The sequence below is a fragment of the Liolophura sinensis genome, chromosome 1 (assembly GCF_032854445.1).
Source record: "Liolophura sinensis isolate JHLJ2023 chromosome 1, CUHK_Ljap_v2, whole genome shotgun sequence".
NCBI lineage: Eukaryota > Metazoa > Mollusca > Polyplacophora > Chitonida > Chitonidae > Liolophura > Liolophura sinensis.
In genome coordinates this window covers 69905640-69929624 of record NC_088295.1, presented here as the reverse complement: position 1 = coordinate 69929624, position 23985 = coordinate 69905640, and the positions used below count along the sequence as shown (strand labels likewise).

Below are 23985 nucleotides of genomic sequence, written 5' to 3'. Positions count from 1 at the left end.
CATGTGGAGATGCTCAAAATCTCGTCTTTAATTCATTCATATAAACCATGACACTCAAAGCAAATTAAAACCGCACCAATATATGAAGTTTTGATGAGTTGGTAATGTCTATAAAATCTTTCAAGTTATATAGCCGAAGGGTGTGTTTTCTAGCGATAGCTTTCAATGGCAGTACCACTATATAGACATCTTCTACTTAAACCATCTGCAGTAGCATGTTAAAATGCCACAGTGAATATCTAAACTTGTGGAAGACAGAAGGAGGATTTGCAAAATATTTGGTTCATATGCTTAGAGTAAAAATACGCATGTTCATTCAAGACAATGTAGGCCTACACGCATTTGCAGTGAATGCTAATGGACTGTACAACCCCTCAGCCTGAATATGCATACACTTCAGCGATGAAAGTTTATAAAACGAGATAAATAATTAAGTATAGGTTCATATATGCATAATTAAACAACAAACAATACGTCAGATGACACAAAAACCCTCTTCAAACCGAATTGTGCATGGGTGCGATGTGTGAAAGATTTTATCTCAAAGGTCATCAGAAGGGTTAGTTATGGACAACCACATAGCCTGTAACATGGGTGTCCATAAGGTTTTCTCGTGTCTCTGGCATTTAAATGTGACGAAATACATACGTATACCTGCTTCTGTGAATTGTATGTAGTGGAGTTTGTACAGGTATACCCATGCACGAAGAAAACATGCTAACGAAATGCGACGCACCAGAATTCTTGCATGCAGTTGCAGGATTGGCGTTTCCATGCAAGGTTGATACCGTGGATGATTCAAGGCTTCATTGTACCGTATATATCATGTTTTTTCACACCAGTCAGAGAGCCGCGTCATCTTACACCAAGGTAGAACACTCTTTACAGATCATCAGAATAACGATAAATCCTTTCACCGAACGGCATTTCTTTAAAACTCACTTGTTGGGCAAGGTGGCGTCATCTGCCTTGTGTCCCTTGTACGAGGTTTTCACATTGGCAAATGTACTAATTTGACTGACCGCGGTAATTAGTCAGTGAAACACTCCTGGAACCATCTCGTCACATGAACTCAGGTAAGGGTCAGACTTCATATCTAACACGGTCTTAGCACTTCACGTATACGTTACTGATGGAATGTAATCAAATACGTCATCACTGGTTTTATGTCTTTTATAAGAAGCGGTGGCTGAGCTGACTGCTTCGCTCACTGACTGTTTCCTTTTCTGGTTATCCTGAGAGATGGCAAACTGATGACAGTCCACAACTGGGCCGCCGAAACCTTGGTAACCGCTCGCGTGTCCATTCTGTGTGTGTAAAGGATAATGCTGTCCAGGGTAAGAGCCATAGTCGTAGACTGGGTAGTTGAAGTCTGAACTTCCGGGAGACAAGCACGAGGATGTCGAGCCCATCTCTGACCTGTAATCACCAAAGGCGAAATTCTTAGTCAAACGAACTATCAGAAGTTATTTCAACCAAGAGCTATAGTGGTGGAAGAATAGGGACCTCCAATAAAATTCAGATATGACCACCATCTGCCTATAAATGCCACGAAGAACAGGGACAGCATGGAAAATATTGAAAGAAATGTGAAGAGAAGTTGGGACGATGCATCTGGGAAATAAAATGATGAAGCCACAAAGGCTGTACTCGATTTTCATTTCTCTTTTATTTTTTGTCTTGGACTGTTAACTTATAATACCGAATACATAGTCATACATTATGCTTAGAGGAGTTAGTTAAAAATACTGATCGACTCAAGAAACGGAGTAATGTGAGGAAGAATCGTGGGTAGGATTTTGGATGAGAAGAATTAGAGGTATAATGGTAGCCAAGAGAGGGCACTGCCCTTAGGTTTTCGGAGTTAAACTACACATCTCCATTACCATTCGTGTTGTTATGGGGTACTGCATGCAAAGATTTAAATCTTGAGAAACCATCATGCAAAGATTTAAATCTTGAGAAACCATCACTCGATGAACTTACACAAACAAAAAAAAATACTTCATATGTTTTACTAAACAGAGATAACAGGTGTCTGTTAAAAAATTTCCTTTTCTAAAAGTGATAGGACTACAATGTCTAGCAGACAGAGCAATGTTTTTCCCCTCTGAATCTTCCTAGCTACAGAGAAATGACCCTCACCTGGACTGCTCAGTCTGTGCTGATGAACAGTACCTTGGGATTTCGGAGGCCCATTCAGCACTGGTCGTGGATACTGTCGTTCTCCCATCACTGCTACCGCCTGAACTGTACTGTTAGATCAGAATAATAAAATAAGTTAGGTAACTTAACACAAACGGTTGTACAGAGATGATGTGCAAACAGCTAGCAAATGTGTACCATTTTGCATGTTTATTTAACTCGCCATGTAAACTAGATATGCATCACAGGTATACACTTTGGTATACATTAAAAGTGTACGGCTCAGATGGTTAACGCGCTAGCGCAGCGTAATGACCCAGAAGAAACTCACCAATGCGGTCGCTGTGAGTTCAAGTCCAGCTCATGCTGGCTTCCTCTCCGGCCGTATGTTGGAAGGTCTGTCAGCAACCTGCGGATGGTCGTGGGTTTTCCACCGAGCTCTGCCCGGTTTCCTCCCGCCATAATGCTGGCAGCAGTCGTATAAGTGAAATATTCTTGAGTACGGAGTAAAACATCAATCAAATAAATAAATAAATAATTAAAAGTGCACGCATATAAATATTGTAATGTACGCAATGCTGTTCCTGTGCGAATTTTTTGCAGTTAATGTGTACATGAATGCTTTTAGTGAGTAACAATCAAATTAACCCCAACTTCAAAAAAAAATTGAATATGAATATGAATTCAGTTGTCATCTTGACTGAAGTTTAACGACTTGTCACCTTAAAACCCATGTTACTAATAGAATGTGGCTATTTCATATCTTGTAATTAAATGTATATAAGAATACACCTCAACAAATTACTCTCGATCCTATGATTTTACAAATCTGCTTATATAGACCTACCTGTGGTGTATTAATCGGAAATGCATATGTATAGCCGGCCTGGCAGTCCTGTGGTCCGGAAGTGACTCCGCCAAAATAAGAGTATCCGTAGTTGTCAAATCGCTGCTCGCTTCAAAGACAACATAACTGATATTGTTGATATTGTTAATACTGATAAAAAAATATATAACATACTCTTGTTGCAAGCAATATTTCAAATAAAGCAGCAGCATTGTGCATTGTTGTCGGTCAAGAGATCTCAAACTTACCATGACCCGTGTCCAGCCTTGTGGTCATTGAGCACTGGAGGCTGACCAAAGTCCGTATTAGGAGTGGCCTCAGGAGAATAGCTGGACACAGATGACTTGGGGGAACTGTTGTTAGAGTAAACATCATCAAACCGAGTCGGGCACATCGGGGCAAAACTCGCACCTGGGGAACAGAAGAACAATCAGTGCTTTCCATTGTGAGACTCGGTTAGGGTCTAAAACATATACGTTTATCTCTCTGATAACACAGGATTAACCGGAAACACTCGAACAGCGTTTCTCTTGATTCTGAATTTCACCAGTTTGCCAATGATAACAAATATTTTCAGTAATGCCTAAACCACGCAAGGAATGTTCTCGGTACATAAATTTAATCAGTACCCACATAGTTTATGCGGTACCATACTAGTGTACTGATATACTGGTGAACGTGGTGAATCTTCAAGGGTTTCGTGGAGAACCGCTTCATGCACCATAGCTTCAGATGACATGCAGGGCAAGAATATCTTAATCTCTGATTCTTGCTATGTCTGCGAGTTTCCTTCCAACGTCAGGGCCATGACAACTAGTGAAAATAGCCAGTCACATAAACATGCGACCTCTTGGGACTGAGCGTTTCTTTAAAGTTATACTCGGATTCTTATAGCACAGACAGTAAAACCAGAGCAGCGACGACGGTGTGAAAGTTAGAAAATAGTCACACACATAACAGGTAAAATCAGCTAGTGGTTTATTCCAACTGTTCATGTAAATGCTTAAATAGTAGCAATATGACTTTAGTAACTTTAAAAAATGCAATCATGTTACATGCAATTTATCAGACATAACTGGTCAAAATGCTGTGTTGTCAGCACATTTAATGAACAACAACACTACAGCCCACCTGACAGAGGATGGTCCCGTCCATTGGTGATCACCGTAGATCTCTCCATACACACCCTGTCCGTGCCCGTGTCCAGGCTCAGTGACGTCTTCACTCCAAAGGAATCTTTGCTTAGTACGGGGTTAGGCAGAACGACTTCGTCACTTGCGTCTGTAACACGCGAATGTGAAGTTATCACATGACGCGAAACTGCATAGGAAGGTTAAATCAAACCAAATCAAATAAATCAAATCACCAGGCCATCATCATGCAAAAGGCTACCAAAGCATCAACACTGCATAGCTAACATGGTTAACTGAACGTAGTTAAGTATTCTACTGACAATTCAGCGTATAAGAGGATACATTACCTGGACATTCCTCCCCTTTGATGACGGCAAGGTACTCCCGTGTCCTCTCCTGACTATGGAGATTTTCCACCAGGTACAGGACGTACTCATCAAACATAAGGTGAAGCAGGTGAAATGAGCCTGATAACATACAGTCAGGTTATTAATAATGATGTCAACACTGACTGTCTCAATATCACCGATAAGGTGATGAAGATACCCAAATGTCATTTTTACTGATGTAGTCTTAATACAATTGATAGCAATGCACGATTCATGTGCAGTACATCTAAATAAACACAACCCTGCAAACAAAATTTGGAACAATATAAACCAGACAGGAGCGGCTATTCCGATAAATTTAGCACACGGATGAAATAAAAGCCTATAGATGTAGACCCCCATACACAAGGTTATCAAGCAACGGATAAACGCGTCCTTGTCGATTTTGCTTCCAACAAATGACAAGTTGTTTTCCTTTACGAGAGGATCTTTCATTAAGGCATCTTTCACACTCATGCATATGACAATGTCCGGGCCCCTTTGTTGTTCAGAGCCCTTATTCAATTCCTCGTTGACCGCGAAATCTTCTGCAGTGCACCTTAACCTTGTCATTGATCAAACATAGAGCATGCGTGGTTTCTCTTAATTTGAATAATGGCGATTAATACCCGCTGACCCCCTTTGATTTCTCCACCGGGGGCCTGTCAATCACGGCTCGGAACACGTGCAAAGGACTGCTTCTTAAGAGACCTCAACTGTATGGCCTGTCATTCTAATGATATCCCGTCTGAAGGGTTAAAAGCGGGTCCACATAATGAACTGTATTGACGATTATTGTCTTCTATTTGAACAAAATGGTGTTTTCAACATCAAGATTGTTAATAATTCTGTTTAGTTTGTGCCTTTCGATAAAAACTAAAGATCTTGAATGTCTGTGAATTCAGGCAGCCAGGATTGAGTGAGTATCTTATAACATATATATGGATTACTGATGTTTGTTCCGGGACGTTTCGTATATACACAATATCAAAAGAATCTTGATAGTTATTGGGTTATTAATTTACTTTTTATTATTTTTTTTATTCTTAATTGTTTCGGGTGCTAATTTAAATTCAAGTATAAGGGTAGAACAAACCATTACAAGACAAGAATTCTTATACTAACGCAATTATCATCATATGAAACAAACCCCCAATACTATATAACACAGTTCTGTCTTTGTCTTCTCTGGTGATTTATTTGGTGCTGTCCATGTGTTATTGAAAGAATTTATTAATGTAATAGAAATAGACCATCCTCTTGCTTTCTGTTACATTTCCTCTTCCGCTCTTCATAAAAATCACATCGTCGAATATTTATTTATTTAATTGATGTTTTACTCCGTACTCAAGAATATTTCACTTATGCGACAGCGGGTAGCATCACAGTGAGAGGAAACGGGCCAGAACCCGGGGAAAACCTATGATCATCCGCAGACTGCTGGCTGACATTCCCACTTACGCATCGTCAAAATTGATTTATTTCTTTACATGGCTGAGATTTCATGTCACACTCAAGATTATATTTTTACATAGAAAATACACCACTTACCGAAACTGGGGGCACTGTATAAGGTCATATCGCGTATGACTCGGGTACCGAAACACGACCACATTAAAAGAAACTGCCGAGCCAGTTTGCGTAAGATACCAGGTCGTCTATTGCTGGGCTGAAATTAAGACCAGAGCAAGACGTGAAAGGCTTTTCAAAGTACTGAAGTAAAGATTCAAGATCAAGTGCTCACTGAAAGAGGGAGTATAACATAGAAAATGATAATCCTAACTGGAATTTCTTCTTGAGCGAATGAATAGGATAGTCTTTTATAAGTGAGTAAGTAAGTGTTGGTAATTTACAATGCACAAAAACTGTGTATTTGACATCAATTCACATATTATAAAAAAAATTGATTTTTGCTAGTGTGAACTTGTATAGTTTGTTCTCTGTGCTCAGCTTCTTCCGCGGGTTGATTAGAGAGGCCTTGTTTCTTTACACATATTGGTTGTATACCATTAAATCTTCTATGCTTACACTGGCTACACATCGGTCTACCATAGAGTCCAGCCATGCGATGTACGACTCGATGGGTGCTTGGTCTTCAAACAGCTGCTCCAGCTCTTTACATACTGTATATGAAAGTCAAAAAGAATCTTACAAAGACTTCGGAAAGCCAGATTTGGAATCTCTGTTCAGACGGTTTATGTAACTACATGTATAACGGCATAAAACAAGTATGAATCGGTCTTTCTAATCTCCTGAATTCTCTCTGTAGATCTGTATATACGCAGGTTTACGTTTTTAAATAAATAGTATTAATAATTGTTCTGAAAAGTACCTACTGGCATTGCTGAATACGGGGATAAATGAATGTAAGATTGCATAATAAGGTCACTCTGCATTAGTTCTTAATGACATAATTTCACTCACAGTTAAATATTATTTGATGGTCCTTTTCGCTGTACTGGTCCATGGTGTAAAGAGTCTGTTTAACGATACTTGATAGGTCAATATTCAACCAGTCGTCAAGCATCTGTGACGTAATTTCCGCATTATGGATGACTGAACGGGCAGCGACACATAGATGGTTTAATGATGTCTGACGACGAAGTACTTGGGCGAAGCGACGAGCAACTGTTGAAGAAAGCCAATTTTGCCTTCAGTCAAGCGTAACCACTTAATTCAACATGGCTTTAAATATGTCATTTGGCAGTTCAGTATTTCTCAGAAATAAACAAATCAGTAATAGGAAGGTACTTACGGTCAAACTTGATTTTTATGAGTTTTGCTGGAAGCCCTTGTAAAGCTGTTCTCAGCCATTCGTCTAACTGCTTTGCAAATCGTCTAATAACTTGGGTTAAACTGGAAGGTAACAGCATCATGGAATCATGTATACCTGTGTGTTCATGCAGATTATAATAATGTTATTTATATATCAAGTTGTTCATTAGTATGGCCTTAAACACAAATAAATAAATAAATAAAAAAAAAATAAAATAAATAAATATATTTATAATGAAAACTGGTGACCCATGTTTGCAAGATTTGGCTGGAATGCTGAGGATGTATCGTTAACCCATAAATGCTCATTTAAGATATACATGTTTCAGTTTTTGATCTTCAGCAGGTAAGCATACTGATGTTTATATTTCCAAAACGACGAGGTATGGTTTATTCCAGACACGGAGATACAGAGATTATTTGAAAGCTCAAAGAAATGTCCAAACAGCCATTGACTTGCGCCTGACTGAAGACGAACCTGTCTGGTAGAGGCTGGAATACCGTGGGCATGAGAACAGACGCGATGGCTTTGTACAAAACCGAGTCGCAGACCCCGACAAGGGTGGCAATCGTCTGACTGTCCAGGATGGGGATAATGTGCTGGGGCATGCCTTGCCAGAAGTGAAGCAAGAAGCTCTGCACCTGAAATATCCACAACAAACATGGCTACAATGAAAGGCATTGAAAAATCACTATAACCTGTTGACGCAAGGCTAAAGTGGATGTAAAAAGAAATCGTCTCAAACAAAATACTGCATGATGCAATTGCTTTTGATTATGTACATGACAGAGGTCACCAGACGACTGCAGTTGTCATTTTTCAGCTCTAGAATGTGTGCTATACCAGAAGGTGTAAATCCTCAGTTTTTATTCACAACGGTACATCTGTATTTCACTCGTTAAGTCTCATTCCAGCGTAAAGTGGAATTGTTCTTTAAAGTAAAGGCAAAAAAAAAAATTGTGACAAAAACTAATAGCCCGGTAAAACTACTAAAAGATTCTGGTTTTCTTACCTCGTCAAAGTTGGCCCTAATGACAGTGTCGAGAATTCTCTGGCAGTGGGCACGGTACATCATCAGGAAAGTGACCACCTGCAAAACAGTGCGAATTGTGCATTAAGAATGTAAAGACATCTTGTCATAACGCAGTAAAAGCGTCTGAGTATAAAGTTGGTGACATGTAACTGGTAAAACCTGTTTTAAACTGCTGGTCAGTTTTCCATCATGTACAAGTTGCGTTCGACCGAAATCGTTGAGACTCAACATTTCCACATATATTATACAATCATCAGGTATGACAAAGCTATACCTTCTCTTTGTAACACTTTTTTATGCTATTGGTGTAGCTTGGCAAAAGGCACGATTTTCCCTATAACCGTGCCCTTCCGTACCAAATGAACTCTATATGTCTGGCTGAGTCAATACTGAGACGCATTTCAGATATTTTAGATGTTAGCTCTTCACTTACCTTAGACTCTTCTATGTTAGCTGGAAGTTTGATGTCTTTCAGTTCCGGGAAATCTGGAAGAAGTGTCCCTAGCTTCGAGCGTGGAGAATAGGCCACAATCTGCAGGAAGGGATAAAGTACATTTACTTGTTGAATAACAGTTATAGTAGAATCTAGTTGAAAAACTGATGGTTGGAATTGGATCTGAGTTCTTTTTTGTGGTTATACGGTTTTAGAAATCCCTATATACGTATATTCTTCATCAGAGAAATTCCGTGAAGGGGAGAGGAGCAAAGTGAACAGATATCATATGATCTACTACTACCATCTATTATATCCATTTGCATCGCACTACACTCTTTGAATAAGCCGGTTAAAATAAAACAGGCTGGAGTATGTTAAATAGCACTTTTGCCATTGTCACCATATTACTGGGCACACATGCAGCTATTCATTATGTACACATTTCAGTTCTGTCGATGGAAAATATTATTGATCTATATTTCTCTCAATTTGTATCGAGTGCGGTTCTTTCATTTTTAAAACAATTTAAAGGGATATGCTAAAGTACAAAACGATAATAATTTAATTTTATAGTCTTTTAAGTAGGAATGAAAGCTTTAATGGGCTAAAATGGTGACCTAGTGGTTGGAGAGTTCGGTTCTGTATGGAGAAAGGGCTTTCGGTTTGTTCTGTTGCGTGTACAAAGTGTCAACTTCTAATACAATGTGGTTATTAACTCTGCGTGTGACTCGTGGGTTGAACACGGTTTTTGTAATTCACTGGAGTACGTTGTTCAGGATTATTACAGGATATACTCCGTTAATTATATATATATTTTTGTATAAGTTGAAATATTGTGAGTCATATTTGTGCGTAAAATTTACCTGTTTTACGGGGTCCTTTTTACCATCACAAGATCTAAAAGAAAGCAAAATTATAAATAACACATAATCTCAACAATAGAAACTACAGCATAGTGATCCGATGTATATCTTAAAGAGAGCGAATAGTTTAGTGAAATAATGGCAAATGTAATCATGGAATTATTCATTTGTCAGATGTCTGGAGAAACTTTTTTCACATCGTACAGATTAAAGGGAAGAGCCTATCAACTACAATACGATATTAGGGCCTTTCGTTACTTCCAGTTTATGCTACTTGTGTGGCAATACTAACATGCAGCTGAATTCATTTATTCAATTAGCGTTTTAATCCGTATTCAACAATAACTTACAGTTGGGCTCCTTTAGCCGAATATACCAGGTCGTAATATGGGGACGATTCTCTGACTCCTATCCCGTAATAATGATATCTGTTGGAAATAGTTGTTATATAAGCCATGTGGGTACATTCCGGTGGATCCTCAAGCTAATGAAGAGCACTTCCATGCATGCTGTTTAATGCTTCTCTAATGATAGGCCTATAATGCATACAAATCTCACAAGAACATTAACTGTACAATTATGCCACAGAGTGTTAAATAATAAAGGAGTTATACCTTAATGTTACCCGTTATTTAAATACCAAGTACATCCTCAGAGTTGATACTGCTTTAACAGTGGATATTAGTCTTCGCTCAGAGCAAGGCGTCAATCTGAACAGAAGTGTGGACACAAGTGGGCCTTGTGTTAATCTTACAACCACTGGCATATACTCACTTTGATTGCCCTCGTGTGCCAAGCCTGCGAGTTGTTATTTGTGGGAATTGCTGACGAATTATCTGAAATAAAATTCAGTTGTATGTGAGTGAATGTAACAAAACAACCACAACCACAAATGCCTATACGATGTCACTCTAACTCATTAGATATGCAACAAAATAAACAGCAAGTAGTTCTAGTACCGGTACACACGTGTAACTCACGCAGCAACATGGAATCTGTCTTCTAATAACAAACATGTTTTTCTGATCTTTTACTAGCATTATAAATCGTGTTACTTATTGCTTCATAAATTAAATACAGGACAGTATAACACAACAAATGGAAAGGAGAGGGAGTTGGTGGGGGGAGGGGGAATAATATGGAAAGAAACTAGTTATACCTTTCCAAAGCTCGCCGCGTTGACAGGTTGCGTGTCGTTGCGCTCACAGTAATCCAGGTAGTGGTAATACAGAGTACTGCGTGGAATGCATACCCCCTCAGCCAGTTCGTAGTTCTCCTCCAGCCTGGGGGAAATACAGACGGCCCATACAGTACATAGACGTGTATGACAAGGTACGGGAAAATGTCACAATAAGACACGCACGTCGAAAATATACACACACGCACACACACGCGACGTAGGCTCCACATCGAACAAGGGCTTCCCTTAATATGTCGAAAGACTGAAGTTCTTTACCCTGACAAGTAATCGAATATGTTACTAAGTAAGATACATTTCGTTTTCCTGTTCGACCAGAAAGTGTTCGCTCTTGAAAACAGTTAAATGAGTAACGGCTAAACTCTCGTTGTCAACTTACCATTTAAGCGTCAGCGGTGTGGAATGTGGTCTGGACGCTTTCCGTCTCTTCAGGTCAACTGTAGGTTAAAACACAACTCTCATTTGTAATCATACCCTCACCTCATAAAACAACGTAATACCTGACTAAATTTATTTATTTATTTATTTCACTGGTGTTTAACGCCTTGCTTAAGAATGTTTAATGTCAAGCTCATGGGTGAGGAAACGAAGTGTGCCCGGAGTAAATGTCTGACCTTTGTCAGGTAAATTACTTGACCGCAACAGTATTTATAGCATGAAATTTATGCATGAAATACAGTATTATAACCAATGTCCCAGATTTCAAAAGTAAAATTTGTTGGCTTTGTTTTAAGGAAAGCTATGTAGTACCTATTCCGTGTTAATCGATTTGTGCAAAAAATATAAAGCACGAAACGGTATTGTTCTTTTTACTTCTTCACCACAATATATTATATGTTGACATGGGATGTCAGAGATACTGTATCCTAAGCTGTGCCCCTTTGTTCATGGTGTCATAGTTTTACAACAAAGTTCATATAACTTGAACAAAGTGTCGGTTTTACCTATGATACATTCGTCCATTCCACGGAAGTCAATCATGGTTTTACGACCATCTCTGTGATAGTCATTCATGCTTTATCCATGTCATGTTCATCCCGCAATGGCCAATCATGGTTTTAGCAATCCTAACTTCATCCATCTCCGTTAGTCAGTCATGTTTTCACTTATCCTAACTTCATCCATCTCCGTTAGTCAGTGATGGTTTAACCAATCCTAACTTCATCCATCTCCGTTAGTCATTCATGCTTTTACCAATCCTAGCCTCATCCATCTCCGTTAGTTAATCATGTTTTCACCAATCCTAACTTCATCCATCTCCATTAGTCAACCATGTTTTTACCAATCCTAGCCTCATCCATCTCCGTTAGTCAATCATGTTTTCACCAATCCTAACTTCATCCATCTCCGTTAGTTAATCATGTTTTCACCCATCCTAACCTCATCCATCTCCGTTAGTCAACCATGTTTTCACCTATCCTTACTTCATCCATCTCCGTTAGTTAATCATGTTTAATCTATCCTAGCCTCATTCATCTCCGTTAGTTAATCATGTTTTCACCTATCCTAACTTAATCCATCTCCAATAGTCAGTCACGTTTTCACCTATCCTAACTTCAACCATCTCCGTTAGTCAGTCATGTTTTAATCTATCCTAGCCTCATTCATCTCCGTTAGTTAATCATGTTTTCACCTATCCTAACTTCATCCATCTCCATTAGTCAGTGATGGTTTAACCAATCCTAACTTCATCCATCTCCTTTAGTCAATCATGGTTTTACCCATCCTAGCCTCATCCATCTCCGTTAGTCAATCGTGTTTTCACCAATCCTAACTTCAACCATCTCCGTTAGTCAGTCATGTTTTAATCTATCCTAGGCTCATCCATCTCCGTTAGTTAATCATGTTTTCACCTATCCTGACCTCATCCATCTCCATCAGTCAATCATGTTTTCACCTATCCTAACTTCATCCATCTCCATTAGTCAATCATGTTTTCACCTATCCTAACTTCAACCATCTCCGTTAATCAGTCATGTTTTAATCTATCTTAGCCTCATCTATCTCCGTTAGTTAATCATGTTATCACCCATCCTAACTTCGTCCATCTCCATTAGTCAATCATGTTTTCACCTATCCTAACTTCATCCATCTCCGTTAGTCAGTTATCTTTTCATCTATCCCAAGTGCATCCATCCCCGTTTTTCAATCATGATTGTACCTATTCTAACTTCATCCATCTCCATTAGTCAATCATGTTTTCACCTATTCCATCAGCTCCATCAGTCATTCATGTTTGTATTGTCCACTTCCTTGAAAGTCAATCATGATTTTACCTGTACTAAGTTCGTCCACCTCCGTGAAAGTCGGTTGGTACTTCTCCTCTTCCATATCCTCCGGCGATTTACTGCTGTCAAAGCACTGGTCCAGCCAGTCCTCTGTAATAAACACACATAAACACATATTGATACCCATCGCACTGAAACTCTGGCCCTCTGTAATAAAACACACATAAACAAATGCTGATAAACATGGCCATAACAACTCTGGCACAGTCAGTTCCGTGTAACAAACACACATAAAGACATGCTGATGAACATGACTATAACTGCCCTTGCACAGTCAGTCCTCTGCAACAAACACACATAAAGACATGCTGATGAACATGACTATAACTGCCCTTGCACAGTCAGTCCTCTGTAACAAACACACATAAAGACATGCTGATGAACATGACTATAACTGCCCTTGCACAGTCAGTTCTCTGCAACAAACACACATAAAACATGCTGATGAACATGACTATAACTGCCCTTGCACAGTCAGTCCTCTGTAACAAACACACATAAAGACATGCTGATGAACATGACTATAACTGCCCTTGGACAGTCAGTCCTCTGCAACAAACACACATAAAGGCATGCTGATGAACATGACTATAACAGCCCTTGCACAGTCAGTTCTTGGCAATAACAAAGCTGGCCCAGTCAGTACTCTGTAACACATACAAAAGCATATGCTGATGAATATGTTCACAACAACCCTAGCCTAGCAAGTTTTCTGCAACACACACTCTCACAGACATATGCTGATAAACATGGCCATAGCAACCATGACCCAGTCAATCCTATGTAACACACACTCTTACAGACACATGCTGATAAACATGACCATAACAACCCTGGCCCGGTAAATCCTTTGCAACACACACTCTTACAGACATATGCTGATAAACATGGCCATAACAAACATGGCCCAGTCAATCCTATGTAACACACACTCTTACCAACACATGCCGATAAACATGAACATAACAACACTGGCCCGGTAAATTCTCTGCAACACACACCCTTACAGACATATGCTGATAAACATGGCCATAACAACCCTGGCCCGATCAATCCTCTGTAACACATACTCTTACAGATACATGCTGATAAACACGGCCGTAACACACATGGCCCAGTCAATCCTCTGTAACACACACTCTTACAGACACATGCTGATAAACATGACCATAACAACCTTGGCCCGATCAATCATCTGTAACACACACTCTTACAGATGCATGCTGATAAACATGGCCGTAACAACCATGGCCCAGTCAATCCTCTGTAACATACACTCTTACAGACATATGCTGATAAACATGTCCATAACAACCATGGCTCAGTCAATCCTTTGAAACACACACTCTTACCGACACTTGCCGATAAACATGACCATAACAACCGACACATGCTGATAAACATGGCCGTAACAACCATGGCCCTGTAAATCCTCTGCAACACACACTCTTACAGACACATGCTGATAAACATGGCCGTAACAACCATGGCCCAGTCAATCCTCTGTAACACATACTCTTACAGATACATGCTGATAAACATGGCCGTAACAGCCATGGCCCAGTCAATCCTATGTAACACATACTCTTACAGATACATGCTGATAAACATGGCCGTAACAGCCATGGCCCAGTCAATCCTATGTAACACACACTCTTACCGACACATGCCGATAAACATGAACATAGCAACACTGGCTCGGTCAATCATCTGTAACACACACCCTTACAGACACATGCTGATAAACATGGACGTAACAACCATGGCATAGTCAATCCTCTGCAACACACACTCTTACAGACATATGCTGATAAACATGGCCGTAACAACCATGGCCCAGTCAATCCTCTGTAACACACATTCTTACAGACACATGCTGATAAACATGGCCGTAACAACCATGGCCCAGTCAATCCTCTGCAACACACACTCTTACAGACACATGCTGATAAACATGGCCGTAACAACCATGGCCCAGTCAATCATCTGTAACACACACTCTTACAGACACATGCTGATAAACATGTCCATAACAACCATGGCCCAGTCAATCATCTGTAACATCTAAATAATGATATAGCCAACCTTGTTGTAGACCGCACATTTTCTTATACCACCAAATACTTTCGAAACATGTTAGTTCAATCAAACTTTTGTAACACTCATATAACCTTATGCCAACTAACACTTTAGTACAAACTTAATCACAGTCAGTGATCTGGTACACATACACATCCTTGAGCAAAATAACACTTTCATATAAATATTGGCTGCAGTCTTACACACACCATCATTCGTATAAACATTGACTGTCTATCTTCTGAAGCAAATGCAAACTTACACTTTGATACAAAAGCTGTTTCCGCTAGAATCTAACAGAAGTTCAACAATCACCCCATACCAATGATCACACATATTCAACAGAGGGATACAGCCACATGGCTGAAATATTGTTAATGTGGCGTTAAACCTCAATTATTTATTCATGCATTCATTCCATGAAGCTTGTACACGTTTCCACGAACGCAGGCAAACTAACTTTAGAAATCATATTGAGCAGATGGTAAAAGAAAATGAGAGAACAAGAACAACAGATTTAGATAATTTTTAAATTATCGTATGATGAACAAATCATATTCCTGGGACTATGTTTTGTGATAATAGTAAGCACTCAAGAAAAGAATGAGCAAGGGGTGTGAGGAGTTGATATCCATGTCTTATTAAACACAGTGGGCCTGTTTATTTCAATAAGATAGAACTGCATATGTTGATTATGATTGTTATAAGCCTCTACCTTTAAACAAGAGCTGGTCGCCGTCTTATAAGTGAAATAATCTTAAGTACGGCGTATTAAGTAACACCAATTAAATAAAGAAATAAATTAAACAAGAGTTATATGTTTGCATTTGTATATATTCAAATGGGGTATTTTATGCCTAATATTTAGCATAATAAATTTATATTTAATGCGTCTTGAATACCACACACCTGCACCTTGACTCGTAGAAAAGTGTATAACAAGTCAAAATACCGGAGTTTGTCAAGTACTGTTATTAGGTCCCGTTATAAAGCCCACCCTAACACTAAAGACCTCACAAGTCGGCCTTAACAGAAAGTATACGTGCACCACAGTAAGCCCGAATCTCTGTGTTATTGATAGAGGATATAGCTATTCGCAGTTATTGAGACATCTAGGAATCAGTTGTAAGTCTCATCCATATCACTTGATTTATGAATTTGGCTATATTTTGTTATTGAAGTTTTCTTTTATTCCTTTTTGACACCTCGTTACATGGGTCTAGTTTACGCCCCGATGATTCCTTTACAAATCCGACCTCCCTCGTGTACACGTTTAGGCTGGCCGTGAAAACGGCTATCATGTGCTCTTAACAGCTCAATATAAACCAGACGCGGACAAATGCCTTAGAAAAACATTTTATAGAATTTAAGGTCCTCATTATACTTGCAAATCAGTCCCGAAAAATTTTACCTCGTTAAAAGGAACCTTCAATTTAGAATTATTTTCACTGACACACTGTATATGGAACAGGAAATCCAGTCTACTTGTGTAGATGGGTTTGGGACATGTCATAAACCAATACATGTCGAAGTGAACTTGTAAGCTGTTTTCGGTTGTAACACCTACATAAAATCAGTGCACTAAAAATATGTTTGTGCAGGAACTACACGAGGAATTGGGAGATAATTTCCAGCGAGTGAATTTGAATTGAAAAATTAAGCAGCATAGTTAATTCTCGTGGAGGACATTTACCTTCAAATTCGAAACGAGTCAAATAAGTTTTCAACCAAGTTTAGTTCTTTAAGGAGGTTCTTTATTTGGTCAGCTTAATCAAAGCAATGAACACAAACCAGCAATTATACCGTATTGTGCCTCAAACTGTTGTCATTTACTGGTTAACATTTCACTGAGCAGAATGATACTCATGTGAGAGTTTGCGTTGAACAAAACGTGAAGTAATTTTACTATTTTGGTCCAGGGGCTGTGAAAAACTAAATCGAATATGTCAGTTAAGGTAGCTGCCAGGTAAGATAAACGATCGAACTAAGATAACTGTGTTTTGACGACCACGCCTTCACAATGAACAGTCATTACTCATATGGCATTAGTCTAATGAAGCAGGCTGAGACAGAGACAGGTAAACCGTTCGAGTGAGCTTAGAAGCCTTGTTAGTGACGACTCCCGTGTATACCTGACCGGGAAAGAGGCTTTGTACATCGTAAACACTACCTGTGAGGAGATAAGCTTCTTACCCTCACTTTACTTTTGTCCCAAGTCCTTTATCTGCATTGTGAGGTTAACACTTACGGTTGGGTCTGAATAGCTTCCCCAAACGGCGCACCGGGTGTAGATTTACAGCAATAAAATGGTCGCATTCACGACAAAATCATCATTAGGCCATCAAGCCTTTGCAGCAAATTGAGGGCCAGAATAGGATATGTTTTCCGGTGTGGTTGTGGGGCCGTCCCAGTGGCATGCCAACACCCCCTGCTGGTTAAGCTGTTTAGCAGAGTTTGTAATCACTTCACCCCAGGTATGCTGACAAGCGGTGAAGGCAGATGGTAACATGCACGCCTCACAAATCATTCTCTTTAAACTTAAGCTTTATGTACAAAATTCCGATTCGTTTTTTTATTTTCATTCGGAAAACAATGCGTCAAGTGACCTTTATATTTTATCAACGGTTTTTGCTTTTGGACATATTCACTGAAAAATTTAAACCTCACGGGTATACAATTATTACGAAATATTTTAGTGTCACTGATAAGCTTTAAGTAAAGAGGTGCACCAGTTGTGTCTCTCCAAAAAATGAAGGCGTCATTATTGCTCATTGTTTCGGCTTACATTTTTACTTTAACAGAGTTGACTCCTAATGATAGCAAAATAAAAACCGAAATTTTGAGTCATGATATGAGATTTTGTTTTCCTGTTAATACACATTGCTATTTGAACGAAAAGACTATAACTTTCAAGAAAATACCGCCAGTCTAATTTGTTTATTAATATTTGATGGTGATACTTTTAGTAGGCAGAAAATATCTTGACATTCTTGCGCGATGTTTTATTTATTTAGTTGGTTTTATATTTTATTATTATGATATTTTAGTTTGGTATTGAGGCTGGCACGTGTCCAGAGGGTTGCATACATACATATTTTGTAAGTGTTACAGTTTTCCATTGGAACTAAGCAGCATCTGCTCAAACCATAGGGAGTAGCTTAACCTGCTTAATCACTACTTATCAATATCCAGGTAGTTACCTGTAATTTCCACCTGTGGCGCTGATTAATCGGGACAGATTCATAGCATCTCTCTCAGTTTGTCATTTCACCTCTGATTACTTAATGAGCTAATTGAGCAGGTGCTAGAAACATGCATATTGTGGCTCTTATAGAAATCTACCAGCTACAAGGCTTAAAGCTGTAGACTACAGGTGACATCTGAGATCAATTGTAATGGCATTTAATCAAATAGCTAATGTTTTCAATTGAAAAATGAGTTAGTTTTCGGTGAAATAAAAATGAGATAAAAGTGTTTGAACTTGTTTACAACGTGACAAAGAAATCAACTCAGTTACACATAAAGGATGTTGTGCACATATATATGTATGTTGGATGAATAGATGTTTGAATGACATATGCAATGATGAAAGAAAAAAATTCATGCATGTAGTAAACGTTATGATTCTTGGCTTGTCTCATTATTCACAAATGAGGCGATGGAAATATTCCACACAGAGAGATACACGGACACAGTAAAATGCAGGGAAGGGAAGTCAAATTGCTGACTGCGAGACCAAAGTTACACGCGGTTAATTAAAACCTATACTACGAACTGCAGGGAATATTTGAAAAGAGTTTCTTATCAAGCTTTAATTTCACCAACTTTTCTGTACATATTTCAATGGAATTAAAAATGTGTGGCGGTGTCATGAACTAAACAGGGAACACAATGGACAGGACAAGTTTTCGTTCTGGTACGTCATCGGTAAAATCAGAAAGTAACTCCAAATACTGAAGTAATAAATATAACAGTTATCAAACACACGACGTACGAAATTTTCGTATAATTTATCTATTTGTACATTTCAATATAATTGCTGCAAAAGAAGAATTTTGCTACATGGAAATTTTTTTCTACTTACCATTTGTTGCCCCTTCCATGAGTATATCCTGAGATCTTGAGGAACCCTAGAAACGTTGCACCGAGATCAAACGGATTGTTACATTTGAAGCGTCGGTCTTACTTTAAAAACTTGTTTATGTTGCCAAATGCACATTCACAGACTTATCTCGAGCACAGACTGATACCTCGGTGGACTATATCGATATCATTGCAGTGTCCAGTGATTAGCCGCTAATTACCTCTACTGACATCTGCCCGATTTAAGGTGCCTCCTCTCCCCACGTGTTCTGAGACTAGTCGAAGCCGATCAGTCTCCCTACACCCCGTTTCCACTCGTTAATCCAACTTACACTGCCCAACTCTCAAGACGTTCTTGGCTCAAAAGAGCTGGGCTTTTTCTACAACACTGCGCACACCTTTTATCATTGAGGCAGGCCAGTTCCAGTCAAAGGTGAATAAGGCCCATATAATTAAATAATGCTTTGACACCTCCTGAGTCTGTAATGCTAAATGGTCATTTAAGAAGAGAGGAACGTCCCGACTCTGTCTAAGGCCGCTTTTGCTGGGGGAAAAGGCTCTACTCACTTGTCCGTACACAGGGGGAAAATGTTAATGATCAGACCGCCTTTTCAGCTGAACGACTTCACGACTTTCAGCCGAGTGAAAAGAAACGAGCTATATGGAATCAGTGAATATTCATAAGGACAAGTTTCTATAGGCACTATGGACTATCAACCCCAACACGGCATTGTCATACCATGATGGCAAAATTTAAAAAAAACACACGATTCATAAAGTATGTCCTCAATCTTCAAGGGTCTGCACTATTATTATCTACATACGTGTCTTAATTTAGTGAATATGACAGTGACATGTCTGTGCAAAACACGGACGCTGTCTTGTGTTTACATGTGGTTGTGCTTGGAGAAATCCAACGGCCCTTGATGGTGTTACCAATTTAACTCATGTACACACCAAGTTGATGTACGTATTCGTTACAGGTTAGCCTAAAGGGAAGACTTCAGACATCCTTTGCAAAGATCTCATCCACTGTTTTATTCCAAGGATGTCAAGTAGACGAATGGGTTCTTACATAAATACTTTAAAGGAGTCAGCATTTGTGGATAAAAATACTAGTTTGCCCAACTGAGCGTAACTAGCTTGTTTTGACCACGTACTGTAACCATACCTTGTATTCATACACCGTATTTATACGTTATATCCTATACGGTATTATCACGTTATATGCTGATTTCGCTATGCTTGTCATTATGCGCATATATTGTGCTCATACACTGTATTCTCACACACAACGCATTCACCATAGGCTCGATACCCATTCAGTCGTTGCTTCTTCTGTCATGTACACACTCAAACCTGAAATGATATAATTTGATAATGTTAAATCCAACATTTTAGCTGTGGTAGGGGGAGAAAGCATTTATTATGTTAAATCATCACTATGTGTGTGTGTTAGAAATTCAACACTTTACAAAAATGCTTACAGAATGTTGTAAACTAACTTAATATTATGTCAAATTAACAATTCTAGGTGTTGTGTTAATTCTTATAAATGTTGAAAATATTGTAATCTGACAATATGTTATGAAACTTCCCATCGAACATGGAATGTGATTTGAATTACGTCCTTGGATAAGCCGGTAAGTTCAACCAGATATCAGTCGAAATCTCCAACTCCTTCTCTTTTACATGCAACCAATCTTGTTTATTATGCATGTGGGTTTTTTGTGTATGAGAGATTAGGTGGCAGTTAATTTTTGTGAGAAGGACTGGTCTCTGGATGATGGATGTGTTTGGAAAGCCCAGCGGAAGCTTCTGCTGTGATTAGAAGCACACGTGGTTTTTGAAATTAATGATATATATTAGGTAATAAAGTCTGTAATGTCTTTTTGAAATTATTTAAATATTTAAATAATTGGAGTTTAACGCCGTGTTAAATGATTTTTCACTTATATGGCGTAGGAAACTGGAGTGACCGGATAATGGCACCGCACCTCGTCAGTTGCCTAACCTATTTCCCTATATCCCACGCTTCACTGACCATAGCCTCACACATTTGGGACGACTGTGCCCAGCTCACGATTCACTGACCATAGCCTCACACATTTGGGACGACTGTGCCCAGCTCACGATTCACTGACCATAGTCTCACACATTTGGGACGACTGTGCCCCGCTCACGATTCACTGACCATAGTCTCACACATTTGGGACCACTGTGCCCCGCTCACGATTCACTGACCATAGTCTCACACATTTGGGACCACTGTGCCCCGCTCCACGATTCACTGACCATAGTCTCACACATTTGGGACCACTGTGCCCCGCTCACGATTCACTGACCATAGCCTCACACATTTAGGGCCACTGTGCTCAACTCACGATTCAGATCGGAATACTGCTATATACTTGTGCTGTATTGGTGACTATTTTAACAATAAATTTCCACAATGGATTTGAACCTATAAACCTATGTACTAGTAAATCCAGGGAGATTTATTTTCGTTCTTAGGTTATGCAAATGTGAGATACCCTGAGATATAATTGATATTAGAAAAAAAAAGAACTGACCTGACCAATCACATGACGGATTGTTAGACTCAAAAAACTATGTATGGGGAAGCAACATGGCAATGTATGAAAACAGATGGAGTGAAGTCGATCGGGAGTGAAGTCGATCCCATATAAGGAAGAGCTGTGTAGTGTACTTTTGTTTTACTCCGCCAGCAATTGAAACCGCCATTTCACTTCATGTTAAACTGAGTCAGATCACTTTTTGATGACGCCTCGCCCGTCGCTTTCTCTTCATTTGGACAGTATGGACTAATACTTTAATAGTTCCGAAAATAGTAGGACAGACTCCCGATTTGCTACATAGAAGGTCCGAGTTACGAGACTTTGCCCAATTCTGATTGCACCCGATTAGCCTGTTTCGTGACTAGCCGGGCAGAATGACCCGTATGCTCAGATTTCCGGGAAGTGGGATCATTTGCCAATAGGTTTGATGCTCACACCAACCTTATAAAATATTAGCTTTCTCAAGTCTGGGACAGCTGAGTTGGTTGTGTCCGTCAGTCTGATCGTGAAATAGTAGTTGAAGTAATCTATTCCTGACCAACCGGACATCGAGTTTCATCCGAAGTTGGCCTTTCTCCCATTGACTCGTGTTATGTTGCACTTTACTCTGTCAACAAGTTTCCTGTTCGTGTTAGAGACCAACAATGAATCTTTCTCCACAAATCTGGAACTTGTTTTTGCTCTGATCAATGGTGCGAGAAGTAAAAATACTCTTCTTGCTAAACTCTTTAATGAGTGGTTTTAGTTTTTCAATGAGATTGTGGTTTGTAGGAATTACGAAATCATCTGGACTTCCGTTAGTCCTTGACACAAGCTTTTAAAGTGTACGCAAACTTGGAACTTTATACGTCAAACTGTGTACAATATAGGAGTTTTAAGAATCAAAATGTCTGTAATTTTTACTCAGTTTGTCGTGAACGCGTTTCTTTTCTGTGTTGCATACCTACATTCCATCTAGGATGCCATCATTTTAACTAACGGCAAAACCCTCACCCCACCACCTACATTATTATCATGCCCCATCTCCACCACAATTATCATTGTCATAATTATTTCTGTAACATCTATTATCGGCACCACCACCACCACCACCACCACCATCACCACCACCACCATCATCACCATCACCACCACCACCACCATCATCATCATCATCATCATCACCACCACCACCACCGCCACCGCCACCACCACCACTACCACCAGAATCCCCACCACCACCACCACCGTCATCGTCGCCGTCGTATCATCGTCATCATCATCACCACCACCGCCGCCGCCGCCATCATCATATTCGTCGTTATCATCACCTTCATCATCACCATCAGTATCATCATCATCACTATTAATATCCATGTCATGATCACCAGTAACTCTACCATCATCATCGATATCATCGTCACCATCAGTGTCTTCATCATCACCATCAGTATCATCACCATCAGTGTCATCATTATCACCATCATCACCATCAATATCATCATTACATCAATATCATCATCACCATCAGTATCTTCATCATCGCAGGGAGTGGTCTTACTTATAAAAGAATTTATGTGCAATATCAAATAAATTTACATGACGCAGAAGCAAAACATTTTCACAAAGTAGCTAAACATGCATGCATGATGTACAATACATTTGAAATCTTATCCAAACAGCCAGTTCATATGGTATTAGATTTCCTGTATGGATGATGCATTTTTCTATGGCTCACATTCTACTAAAAACTGTACACAAATGAATCGTAAATTATCACGGAAAACTTTTTGATTTAAAGTCCATAGTTTCAGGCTTTATCCCTGTAATGGTAGGACATAAGTTTTTATTTTTATTAGGACCCTCTCCTGTAGTCCGAAAGATTATGGAATTGTTTTTTCTTTGCCATGAATGTCTTTGAATGCGGTTATTTTAATAATCTAGAATTTGCCAGATATTAACCTTAAATGAATTGGCCACGCCGTAATGGTTTTATTCTCCGCTTTTTCTCAAGCCGATCGAGTTTCTAATCAATTTACAGAGCGTACGGTCTTCCCCAAAGCTGTCAATACTGTGGTTGTATGTTGATTTTCTGATCTAATGATTCCATTGAGAAAGCCTCGCGCAATTAGCCCTCAGCACAACGAACAGGCTGCGAGTTGGCCAATTTCTACTTTG

General features: G+C 39.3%; 1 protein-coding gene across 1 annotated transcript; it reads right to left on the bottom strand.

Annotated features, from left to right (window-relative positions):
* Positions 1-1115: 1115 nt before the first annotated feature.
* Positions 1116-23184, bottom strand: LOC135463616 (regulatory factor X 4-like). The gene is made up of 21 exons (XM_064740957.1): positions 22993-23184; positions 14440-14521; positions 13076-13177; positions 11179-11236; positions 10761-10884; positions 10376-10437; positions 9952-10029; positions 9602-9635; positions 8736-8834; positions 8282-8359; positions 7747-7910; positions 7249-7349; positions 6918-7121; positions 6522-6616; positions 6045-6162; positions 4483-4592; positions 4124-4280; positions 3241-3403; positions 2993-3101; positions 2146-2255; positions 1116-1419 (listed from the first exon to the last, which is right to left on the bottom strand). The coding sequence occupies exons 1-21, from the start codon at positions 23182-23184 to the stop codon at positions 1116-1118; spliced, it is 2544 nt and encodes an 847-aa protein (XP_064597027.1).
* Between the last annotated feature and the right edge of the window lie 801 nt (positions 23185-23985).

Excerpts from the sequence above, each read along its gene's own strand:
- LOC135463616 (XM_064740957.1), bottom strand. The coding sequence starts at position 23,184 with ATGGATATTAATAGTGATGATGATGATACTGATGGTGATGATGAAGGT. Across the intron at positions 10,885-11,178 it reads ACACCGCTGACGCTTAAATG|GCTGGAGGAGAACTACGAAC; the intron begins GTAAGTTGACAA and ends TATTTCCCCCAG. Across the intron at positions 10,438-10,760 it reads ACGCGGCGAGCTTTGGAAAG|ATAATTCGTCAGCAATTCCC; the intron begins GTATAACTAGTT and ends ATTTTATTTCAG.